Genomic DNA, 12,424 nt, shown 5'->3' on the forward strand with positions numbered 1-12,424 from the left:
GTGACCCACAAGGCAGTTTTTTTTTTCTTTGGGGGAGGGGGTTTAGGCCGAGCTCTTGGTATGTCTTAGCAGCACTCCAACGAATAATACGTTTTCCCTATAATAATTGTATGCTTCTGTTGTTTCGAAAAATGAAAGAAAAACCCCCCCCCCCCCCCCCCCCCCCCCGATAATTTAGCAGGAATGAAAGCAAGAAAATTGATAGCATAAAAATTTGTTTAAAAAGTACTATGGACTTAGTTGGATCTCACTTCCTTTTTCTTTCAGAAAAGAGGTAGAACATGCAGTACACCAACTAGGCTACGACCAGCTACCAGCTGAAGGATCTACGTCGGATGCAACCGAAAAATGCTCGACGCAAGCCATCAACCAGATCATCAATCATTAGTTATTCGCTAGACGATAACACCATCAAGCTTTGTTTACTGGCAATTAGATACAGTACATGGCCTGCACTAATGTGATGGCTTTCCTTTGCAGCCATCTGTGCATAGTTTGGCTTCTGGCACCTTGATTCACTCCGAGCCTAGCTTGATCTTTTTGGTGGTGGCAGTGCTTGCAATTAATGTGATCTGGATCATCAGCTAGCCACAGCTAAAAATATCGCCTCGTCATCGTCATTAGCTTTGTACCATGCTTATTAATAGACGACAAAACTTCGTACTCTTCTTTATGTGTTCATACATAAAGATCAAAGCTCATGCATACTAGTCATGAGCTAAAATTGTGATGATGTAGTACATTTTCGCATTTGTGGATCTGGTTTATTGCTTGTAGACACATCACGCGGTTGTGATTACGAATCAGTGTATTAAATGGAAATTTAATTTGACAAGCTTCTGCTGCAGACTGGATCGCCTCAAACCATCTCCATTTCCCATTTCCTGGAATTGTCTGGACTCGGCAGTTCTGCACAGGGATTATGTATACATTTTCTTCTCTACAGAATAAAAGAAAATTCAGTCAACATAACTCAAGAAAAAAAATAAAATTGAAACAAATAACTCATGAACCCTCGCAAAAAGATGGCATGGATTTTCAGAGCATCCTAGGCACACATTACCTCATCTCTTCCATCACACGACAAGAAAAAAAAAATCAGCATCCTATCAAAAAAATATATACATCAACCCACCTACTGAAACTCCGAGGATAATCACTTCATGCATGGCCATTACATTTTTCCTAGCAAAATAATCCCAACAACCAGCTAATAAGCACATCAGGCAGTAGTTTTATAAGCCATTAAGCTCGCCGTTCTCGCTTATGGTACCAGATAAAGATCTGGCTCGCTTGTTGCCACTAACAAATCGTTTTTATTGTAATCTTCAGCCGACCATGCCGGGTGCTGACGAGCGGGGGCGGCGCTGCAGCGCCGAGAGGCGGCCGGGGGATGCATCTCGGCCGCCCCTCCGCCTCATCCTAGCCACCCGAGCCTCCGCCTCGCGCCACGCGTCGGCTCTATCGTTTTCGAGGAATGATTTTCGACCGGCGGCAACGCAGCTGCTAGCGTGGAGCAAGGCTAAACTGCGTAAAGAAATGTTTTGTTCTAACCAACCTGAATTGCACGTCCGGGATGATGGTGAAGAGTTGAACTGGCAAAGCATGAGCCATTCGACAGTGTATTAGTTCTCTGAAAGAACTCTTAAGTCAGTACCCTTACTTTGGAGCTTCTTCCACCTCTTCATAGCTTCGATAAATACATTAAAAGCAGTTTCATAAGCCATAAATATTTTCTAGCAATGTTTTATTTTGTTCCTACTGCACTAACCATTATCACTAAACTAGCTGTCTTCTTCCTTTAGTTCTTTTCTGATCAAGAGTCTAGCTAATCTTCTCAAGCCTCCAACAACCAGGACTTCTGTTATGAGCCCTCCCTACTACCTCACTACCACGTATATTCAGTGATACTGCAACTTCATTTTGGTGAATTGGCCTCGTGGAAATAACGATTGCCACATACAAAGATTTGTAATCCAAGTGACATGTACATGTAGCTCTTTACCCCAATGTTATTTAGTGACCCCAAGACCATACTAGCAAAGATTCATATCTACATACATGAGCATACATGTTCCTCCATTGTCCAAAATTACTTGTTAAAGTCTACATAAAAAGTGGCAGAGCATTATTAGGGGCATATATAGTTATTAATCTCATCCCCTGCCCCAATACACGTGAGAGCCCATCTGCCACATAACCCTTCCAACCCAACCTAATTATCCAGGGGCATTCCCGTCCATGGGGCGTGTATATATGCTGCTCACGTCCACCATTTCCTCAAGCCGTGGCACAATCATAAGCTTCCATCGCTCCCTCAGCCCAGCTAGCTTAGCGAGCTAACTGCCTCTTCTTCCGTCCTCTAGGCCTCTACTACTACTACTACCACCACCATTCTTAAATCTTCTTGATCCGCCGGTCTGCGCATCCCAGCATGACGGCGAAGGTGCACCCGAACGTGGCCGTGCCGACCCTCGGCCAGCAGCCGGCGGCGGCGCCGGCCGACGAGGAGCCTGTGACCCTGACGGTGTGGCGCAAGTCGCTGCTGTTCAACTGCCGGGGGTTCACGGTGTTCGACGCCAGCGGCAACCTGGTGTACCGCGTGGACAGCTACGCCTCCGACTCCCGCGCCGAGGTCGTGCTCATGGACGCCGCGGGCCGCGCGTTGCTCACCGTCCGCCGCAGGAAGGTGATCGGCCTCGGGGCGGACCAGTGGCTGGTGTACCCCGGCGAGGAGACGCGCCTGCCGCCGCTCTACGCCGTGAAGCGGGCGGCGCAGTACATGCGCGGCGCCGGCAAGTCCATGGCGCACGTCGCGCCGTGCTCCGGCGCGGCGGGCGGCAAGCAGGCCGGCGGCGGGTACGAGGTGGAGGGGTCGTACCTGCGACGGTGCTGCACGGTGTACGACGCGCGGCGGCGGGCCGTGGCGGAGGTGCGGCCCAAGGAGGCCGTGGGCTCCGACGTGTTCCGCCTGGTGGTGCAGCCCGGGACGGAGGTGTCCCTGGCCATGGCCGTCGTCCTCGCGCTCGACCAGATGTTCGGCAAGCCGTCCCTGCTCAGGAGCTGGTCCTCCTAGCCTCTGTAATCGCTGCGCCGTTCCATTCATTGGCGTAGGTGCTTCGTTTCCTTTTTTGCCACAATTGTTTGGGCCCGGGAGCAAAAGACACGAATTGCTCGTGGCTGCCTTTTTTTTTCGTTTCTCTTTGATATGAAAGCCGATTAACTGGGGTCATACGACGCGAATGTGGATTGTATTTCCTCTTGGCGTGTGTGGTTTTGGTCTTTTTACCCGGCAGCAAACCATCCACCTTGTAAAAGAGGGAGCAAAAGTGTAAATACTTCAAAAAATACAAAAAAAATGTTAGAGTAGGACAATTTTACTGTCTCTATTCGTATTTTTCCACTGCAATTTCTCATGCGAAGTCCGAATAGCATTAAAAAAATATCTTCTTTTCAGAAGAGAAAAAGGTTGGCATGCCAAAAGAATCACTTGGCTAGTGTTTCTCTGCCGGTTCAAATTGAGTCCACCCAGAAAGGAAGGGGACATGCTTGAGCATCACATTTCTTTGTCCCCCACTTCATGTCATGACCCCTGTAGTCCTGCACATACATGCTAGGATGCTAGCATGATGAACTAGCGAGACTGGGACTGCACGAGGGATCAGGGCCAAGCGTCGATCCCGCCCGGGCCGGGGCCGGGACCGAAATCCCAACCGCCTGTCCGGCACGCGAGACAAACGGTTGGTGAAGTGTGTGTGCTCCTTTTCCAGGCGCCGGCCCTGGTCGGTCCAGCACTCACCCTCGTCTGGGCGTCTTGCGACTTGCCCCCAGCTGAACTAGTGCTTCGTGTTGAATTCCGGCCGCCGAAAGTTGCGCAACCACCGCGGCCTCCGCCGCCGGAGCCCAGGGCTCGCCGAGTCGGCGAGGTGGGGGCGACCTGGTCTTCGGCACTAGCACCGTGCCATGCGGGGCGGCCGGGAGGGCGGTGGTGGAGGCGTGGAGCGCATGGACTGCGCCGCCGCGCCGGGCCGCGCATAGCGATGCTCATTGCTGAGTGGCCTAGTGGGTGTCCACCGCCCACCGGATTCAGAGTTTCAGAGCTCGTCTGGAACGGGACGCAGTAGTTCCGTTAGCAAACGCCCAGCCATCGGTCCCTTTCCCTCCCATGCTGCAAATGAGCCTCAGGGGGTTCAGAACTTCAGATGATCAATCTCAATTTCTCACCACAAACCAAGACCGAGTTGTGCTTGCGTGATTAAAGTCCAAAGACTTCTCAAAGGACCAGCATCTCCAGCGAGCAACTGAGTATCCTTGCCAAGCCTTAGAGCCTAACATTCAGGATAGGGTTCCCCAGGTCTGAACATATGTTAGATTAATAGTGAAGGCATCATTTCAACGGAATGAGAACTCATCAACGAATAAATTTCATTACGAGCAGCTGAGCAAAGTAGATCCGTTACACTTGAACCCACTCTGAGACTGAGTCGAGAGACATAATCAACATTTCCAAAAGCTACAGCCTACGGTGAAAACACATGACGAATGTCAATTCTACAACAAATCTCGGGGATGGAGAACTATTGGCAGGCAGGGATAAATACGAATCGCCTCAAAAAATGAAGCATCTCACAGGTACCTTGGCCCCGGGGGCTGGGGGTCCTCTTCGTAGCCCCCCACCACATGGGGTACTAGCTGTTAATACACATACAGGTGAAGATCACCATGGTGTAGGTGAAAGCCGTGGTTTCAGCTTTCAGTTCGACCACACATGGACAAGGCCATGCCGGTTGCCAGTGTAGATCTCATCACGCTCTTCATCATAGTACAGAGCTGTGATGTCCTCAAGGGCCTCTGAGACTGTATTCTGGAACTTCCATGCTTTCTTTTGCTTGCACGAATTTCCGTTTCCGGAATTTACTTTTGCCAAGCATTTCCCCGTCAGTATGCTGCTTATGTTTATAGAGCCAGCTGCATTGTAGGAAAGAGATATTAGTGTTCCAATCAGCCTACGAGAAATCTTTATGTGCCACAAATGCAACATCATGCCCATCATCCATTATCCTAAAGAAGGATGGAGGAAATGCAGCACTTTTATAGAAAAGAAGTCCCATGTGAAATACCATGCATGTGACATTTATGCACATCACACTGAAGTGAAAAAAAATTCCACCCAAAACAAAATTATCAACTTATCAAAATGAACGAAATGCAGGTTAGAACGAAACAAACAAATAACCATAAGTTTATTCATCAAAATGCGTGAGTCGATCATGCAACAGCAGGTTTAGTTCAAATAGTTCAATCTGAGAAGCACATGAAACATGATCTAGCTGGCAATGAAAGAATTACAAGGGAAAATCGAAAGAACATAACTAGTATAATGCAGCAGGCACTGCAGTAAAAATGCATGAGCAATTGAACAATATATCAAGAAAAAGGAAGATGCTCACCATTTTCTTCTGAAGATGAATCAGTGGAATCAGCCTTGCAGTATGAAATAATAAGATCTTGATCACTTGTTATGTATATGTTGTTTGTGTTGCAGTCAGGGTGCCACAACAGGTGATCTTCAAATGATGTGACCAGTTCACCTCGAAAGTTCCAAACTGCTACTGATCGATTCCGGAAAGTCAAGAAAAGTTGCAGCTCATACAGAAAAATGAAGGCAGATGGAGTCATAAACTCAGTCCTGCTCACTTCTGTCAATTGAAAGTTCCTTACCTACATACAATAGGTACACGAGTGAGTTCAAAGTTAGAACCCAAATTGCCTAACAAAAATTCTTTCGTTTGATTGCATTATAGGTACACTGCTTACATCAAGAATTTGAAGATTCTCTCCTTCCTGCTTGACCAGAAGCTTTTCATTGAACTGTTCAATGAAATCCACCTTCTTGTTACGATGGAGAAGGTGGCTGAAGGACTTCAAGACTGTACCATCCTCAATGGAAAGAATCTTCAGAGGAACAGAGCTGCTTGTTCTTGTATAAATCAATAGCATTATTCCTGGGCTGTACAAAAAAAGATAATTTGAGGTTGGACAAATGCAAATGCAGCATGTACAATCAACTAAGACGAACAAAAAGATGAGCTGTAACAGCAACTATTGTCCACGGTCCATCTTTTTAAAGATGTTTAAGTGTTAGACTTGTTGCTGTTATGACTTATGAAAAGAGATTAAAATGATGGCTAATCAATTTACTCCACATCAAAGTGGAAATAGGCATCAAGAGTATCTGGCAGGGTAACACGCAGGAAAAGGGAGCACAGGAAGAAGGAAACATCAAGTTACCTGATCTTTATTTCTTGAACATTCTTATCAGATACCGAATACAGCAATGTGTAGTTTTTCAAATCGAACACCTTGTAAGTGCTGTGTGTGGATGAGATAGCATCAGAGCAGATTCACAAAATGTTCAATATCTCAGATATGACTGAAGTCAGTGACTCAGCATACCTGTCTTGAGCAGAGTAAGTCAAAACCTTCCCATTGACATCATCAAACTCCACAAATCCAGGCCATTTCAAGGACTCAGTCTCAAAAAGAGAGAAACCAGCATCTGGTTGTCCACGTCGAATGTACCTTGAATAGTTGAAAATCTTATTAAGATGGCATGGTACAAAAAAGCAATTGGATTGACAAAGCGTATGGAAATAAAAGCATACTCTATTCGAGTTGTTCTGCATCGCAGAGCACTGAAATTTTCAGAACCATACACTGACACAGTAATGAGTGAATCATTATTCTTGTTGTAAAATAAACTGCGGATAACTTCATCAGGACTTCCATTCAGAAAGCATATTCTCTGATTTGTCTCTGGAAATATAAGAAGAGAATCTCAGGACGACCAGATGAAGCAGAAATGGACTGCAAGACAAGCGTACTATACCTCTACTAAAAGCAGCACATACTCCTGACTGTGAAAGAGCAAAGACTATATCACGTGCTGCAACAATCTCAATGATTTTTGACCTTTTCCTCAAGTAAGGGAGTAGCAAGCAGTTCTCCTTAGGGTCATGAGTGTCAAACTCTTCCTAAAAATGACAGTAAATATGCTTTATTAGAGACTTAACATGACATAAGATAAATTCATTGCTGCACAAACAGTGATAAAAGGTCAGATATTGCAAGGGTTGACAGTTCTACACTTCTACTACACCGATTTCCAGCCACAAATGCTTATGGTTGAGCATTGGAGTGCCAACGATAACAAGCGTAGTTACTGAAACCAGAGGAAGGTATTTTTGCTCTTCTTTGAGTGAAGGATACAGTGCTAAGTTCATTATTCAGAAATACAATGTGACGGATTCAAGAATAACAGAACAAAGGCATCAAGTGGCACAAAAGAAACATTCAGATACTTGGTTAGTAGCTTATTCCAGCATGTGTACGCCAACTTGGTAACAAAGGACACAGCAAAGACTAGGTAATTGTCCTCAAAAAGGCCATTTTTCACAGAACCTAAAAAAAGGACTATTTGCAGACTGCCAGACAAGCCCACTTGCATTCCTAGCAAAGACCAAGAATTATAACTTGGCAGCATTTGCTATATCCTTCAGTGGATAAACAAACTGAAGCAATCACAAAAGATCAGGCTTCCACAATCTCAAACATCAGCACCCAGTCCTCTTCTCTTTTGCCTGAACAAGCACATATCAATGTGCCCCCCAAATAAACAATGTCACAAACTGAACAAACCAGAACCGTGCAAATGCCTAAGCTGGCCAGTGTGAAAGCACAAAGGGGTTTGAAGCACAGTTGCACAGCTGAACATTAAATTAGGCCACTCCTCAAACAGGCATTGCTATATAAGCCACACCACACGCATCAGACAACCTTTACCTCTCGATCCAGTATACCTGTCAGCACTGAACTCTCCTCAGTTACCAACAAGAACTTTTTTTTCCCGAACAGACGGAATGAGCCCTGCCGATTATATATTAGAACCAGTAAAAAGGATTAAGAAAATACAAAAAAAAGTGTTTTCCCTCGAACAACAGCCGTGACATGCCCTGAGGTTTAAAGAAGAAACGAAAGGCACCAGGGAAAGCAAAAGGCAATCAGCAACCATAAGAGTGACCAACAAGAATTCAAAAGTATACTAAGCAGATCTCCGCTCCCACTAAATCTGGGTGCCCATCACAACGGCAAATCGGCCAGACCAAGTTAAACAGTGAACAAAGTCGCCCCTTCTTTCTTCCCCAACCCTCAATTCCTCGCGCCCAGCACGGGCGGCTAACCCGCCACAGGGGCACACGAAAGGGATCTAAACAAAGCTTGAGATGGTGGCAACCGGGCTAGGGGGGTCAACCTGCAGCGTTATGTTGCGGAAGCGCTCCTGGGCGGCGGTCATGGCGCAGGCGCGGTCGCGGCGGGAACTGATCTCCCGCCGCTGCAGCTTCCGCACGCTGCTCACGACCGACTCCTGCCGCGGCCTCTTCCTCGCCACCACCCGCCGCCCACTGCACGGGCGCGGGCTCGCCGAGATCCGCCTCGGCTCCATCTCCGCCCCCCGCCGCCCGGCCTCCCACAGCAACCCCGCCGCGCTCGCCGCCGAAGAGATAAACTTGGGGGGCCGGCCCCGTCAAGCCTCCACGGCGAACGGCATAGCTGGCGCAGCGGAGCTGACTCCCCGGTGAGGCCTAGGGTTTGGGAGCTCGAGCTCGGCTCGGAGATTGGGGGGTGAAGAGAGAGAAAGAGAAACAGGGGGACGGAGATGGGTGAGAAATTGGGCAGGTGTTAAAGATGAGGCGGCCTGTGACCTCTGACATGTGGGGCCAGAACGTCAGCGAGACGAGGGCCGCGCGGGCGGGATCGAAGGGTCGGCTACGCTGGTTTGAAATTTTTCGGGGTCGTGTCCGAGCGAACGGGACGTGACCTCCTCTTGTAACTTATCACTGATGTGCGGGTCCCGATGTTTGCTGGGTCCACAAACCAGTGAAACGTTGGCGTTGTAGCCTGCATAGGTATCGTGCGAGATGCGATTTCATTTTCATACCAGGTGGGCTGCCGAGCTGGAGTTCGATTTTGGAAGCAGCGCTGGCCGTGGACTGTGGAGCGTTTCCACTTTTGGAATGGATTGGTTTCGGTTCGAAATTTGAATGAAGCGCATGGTTTCGTTGGTTCGTTGCTGTTAAAGGAAGGAAATTCGGAAGGCTACAAGCAGTGGAAATGTCAAATGTGACATCAAATTTGAACGAAGAGCATGGTTTGGTTGTTGTAAAAGGCACGGAACTTTGGAAGGCTAAATGGGGGGCATATACGAAATCAAAATTTCAGTGAAGCACGTGGTTTTATATTGCTCTAAAGAGGAAAGGAAATTCAGATGGCTATGCCCTAAGCGGTGGAAAATTTAAATGGCACGGCTAGCAACCGAACGCCTGATTCGAGCGGTAGCTATCGGACTTCTGCATCATTATCCAACTAGTTCGGGAAGCAAAATGCCACCACAACATTGCATGATGTTTCACACAACATCCGAACAAAACCTTTTTGAATGATCCAGATGCAACATTGTATGATCAATGGAGCTAGGAGGGGGTAGCGGGGCCATGCCTCCCCCCCTCCCCCAACGTGGAAAAAAATTTAAACCCCCTGCTGTAGCGCATGTAGTTTATGTGATCATAGGCCAAAAAATTGCTTAAATCGACTTAGCAGCTTGAGGGTCCTATTGTTTTGTTTGCGGCAGTCTGTACCCTGGAGACAATCGCTTCGAGGGTTCCAAAAGATCACGACTGACTCATTGTTTCAGTTCGCTGCCATTCTCGTCTCCCCAGTTTCCAAATCTCTAACCCTACCGGACAGGGCGACGAGTAGTTGAGATTGAGCGCCTGATCACGCAAGGCATCGATGAAATCTCAAGCCATTGTCTCTCAGCTCTTGCGCATCAGGCTCACGATATCAACTGATCAAGAACTCAAATCTCCTGTCCTTTGCAGCTCCACGACGTGCAAGAGCAAGACACAACGGCCCCAAGGATCTTTGTTTTATTTCTTGCAGTTTACACTGCCAAGGTAACTAGTGACACTTCATTGATAACTTTGTTTGGTTAATTTTACTTTGATTTAGTTCAAAGTCAATAGCTTGTAGATGCTACTCAATCAATTATTTTTTTGAAGGATAATTATGATACTAAAAAGGAAGACACTTGATTCTTTTTTTCAAAGGAAAGATAGTGTGCCTAATGTACTTGAAAATCTTGAACAGATTGACGCCACTGTTTCCTTGCTCGACTTTGAGACAGATAAAGTTGCTAGCTGGCTTGCTGCATAGCAAGAGGAGGAGAAAGCTGAAGAGGATGCAGAGAAAATTCCAAGGCAATCACCATCTAAAGTTCAAAGAATCTGTTGGGATCGGGAATCCCAAATAGGTAATGGATAGAGCCAAGTGAACAAGTGAACCAAATGAACAAATGGCCAAAAGTCCTCTCCTCCAACCTAGGGCTCCATTTATAGGGAGGAGGAGGTGTCTGTTTATATTACTTCCATTGGTAGGATCGAATATTATAGATAAGTTCCTGGATTTTACAAAGAGATCCCTAGATGTTACAACTAAGTCCTTAAGCCTCACAAACTAGCCCTTAGATCCCTATTTTGGGCCTCTTTTATATAAAGGGGCCATCAAAGGCGCACCCCCAATAGTAGCCCCTCAACTATTCGATCTTAGCCGGTACAACAAGATCTAATAGTTGCTCATGTTAAATGAGGCCGACAACTCATACTCCGGATGTATGCCTTTGGGTGCCTTGAATGATGAGCTTTGAATTGGTAGAAAATTTCACTTATGAGCCTCGATCAGCAGGCCTTGCTTTGATAGCCAATGTAGTCGAAGTAGTCATGGCTGAAGGTAGATGTAACATCTTCAAGCCTTCTTGTAAAGCTCCATCCTCCAAAGCCGCATCGCCCAACCCTTCTAAGAGGCAGCACACGTACACATAGCACCATACTTACACTTTCATCCTCGCTTCATGTAAAAGGGTTAACCCGAAGGTGCTATGACTGGTGGACAAAGGCTTGTACGTTGGCTTCACCCTTGCTCAACTGGTAAGGTGGTACTAAACATGCGCACCTACGCTCATGGGCCACTATTGAGCCAACCAAATTGGGCCGGTGAAGCGTCCCCACAAAAGTAGAGATAAAATGTGATACAAATATCAGTCCCAGGAGGCTGATAACACATTTATTTGACAGATAATTCAGTTACCGTACAACTCCTGAGGGAGTGGGCGTGAGAGCCACGCAGCGATAAGAAGTAAATAAACAATAGCGGCTAGCCAAGCGACTGCCAAAAGACAGCACTCGGGACTACACGGCAGCAGCAGCATCTTGGAAAGGGCCAACACCACAGGCAGCGTTGGGTGCGGACACAACCTCTACTCGAGGCCTTCGGCGATGAAGTCAAGGTCTTCCTCTCTAGCAACGAAGCAAGGGTGAGTACAAACGTACTCAACAAGTCCAACCCCATCCACGGAGGGGGATACAAACAAGTATATGCATAGGGTACAACAAGGATAGGCTAGAGTTTATTTGCCAAAAAGCTAAATTTTCAACACATGCATAGGTTTGTTTTCAAACAAATTTGTTTTTTGCAAAGCTTTTCTTTAGCAACCGAACAAGGAGTGGGGTTGATCCTACACAAAGGATCCAAGTTTTTATCGCTATCGGACTCCCCGTCCGCCATAGCGCACGGCACGACTACCGGACCCTTCCAAAATTCAACCCACGCACACACACACACACACACACACACCATTCATGCCCAAGTGCTAGTTATGTGACCAAGCCGTAACTCGTCCAATGCCGTGGACACGGCTACCCGGATAGGTTTTAACTCTGCAGAGGTTGCACACTTTTCCCACAAGCAGGGTACCGCAGCACGATCACCTTAGTGCCGGTGCGGATCCTAACAAAGCCATTACCCACCCTAGCTAAAACTGGTTAGCCCTCACGGAAGCACCCAAGGGGTTCACAGCTCATTCACGAGGCCGTAACCAGGACCTAAGTCACCAAGATCTTATTCCTTTTCCATGGGCTCCCATTGCTCGCCAGCACCCCTAATGGCTAACAGTTCAGCTAGTGGGATTTATGCTAAGCCGTTGCCCATACAACGGTCGAGTGGTTGCACGATGGTAGAATTAGGCAAGATGACACATCAACTCGGTCCTTAACCACGACAAGATGGATATCTCCCGACATTGCTCAACCACCAAGGTACGAGCACAACACCCTGGCATCCCACACAAGGAATACCCATTCATCCTGTCTACACATCCTTTTCCCTTGAACCCAGAAAGTCATCTTCCTTATTTGCACGCACGCACACGTTTATTTCCCGAAAACATCATTGTAGTGGTGATTGTATTTGAGTAGTAATTTCCTAAGCATTCTAGCGGTGGCTATCGACCAAATAGAGCGAATCATATTTA

The 12,424-nt window shown here is 47.1% G+C and overlaps 2 protein-coding genes across 2 annotated transcripts; one reads left to right on the forward strand and one right to left on the reverse strand.

Annotated features, from left to right (window-relative positions):
* The first annotated feature begins 1,980 nt into the window (after nucleotides 1-1,980).
* Nucleotides 1,981-3,403, forward strand: LOC101763081 (protein LURP-one-related 8). The gene has a single exon (XM_004961659.2). It carries the CDS (start codon nucleotides 2,435-2,437, stop codon nucleotides 3,074-3,076), a length of 642 nt encoding a protein of 213 aa, XP_004961716.1. The 5' UTR covers nucleotides 1,981-2,434; the 3' UTR covers nucleotides 3,077-3,403.
* A 987-nt stretch (nucleotides 3,404-4,390) lies between these two features.
* Nucleotides 4,391-8,717, reverse strand: LOC101763483. Its single transcript, XM_004961660.3, has 8 exons — nucleotides 8,312-8,717; nucleotides 6,890-7,034; nucleotides 6,666-6,816; nucleotides 6,457-6,582; nucleotides 6,292-6,372; nucleotides 5,818-6,010; nucleotides 5,451-5,721; nucleotides 4,391-4,968 (listed from the first exon to the last, which is right to left on the reverse strand). Exons 1-8 carry the CDS (start codon nucleotides 8,501-8,503, stop codon nucleotides 4,754-4,756), a joined length of 1,374 nt encoding a protein of 457 aa, XP_004961717.1. The 5' UTR covers nucleotides 8,504-8,717; the 3' UTR covers nucleotides 4,391-4,753.
* Between the last annotated feature and the right edge of the window lie 3,707 nt (nucleotides 8,718-12,424).

This window comes from Setaria italica, chromosome III (genome assembly GCF_000263155.2).
Source record: "Setaria italica strain Yugu1 chromosome III, Setaria_italica_v2.0, whole genome shotgun sequence".
NCBI lineage: Eukaryota > Viridiplantae > Streptophyta > Magnoliopsida > Poales > Poaceae > Setaria > Setaria italica.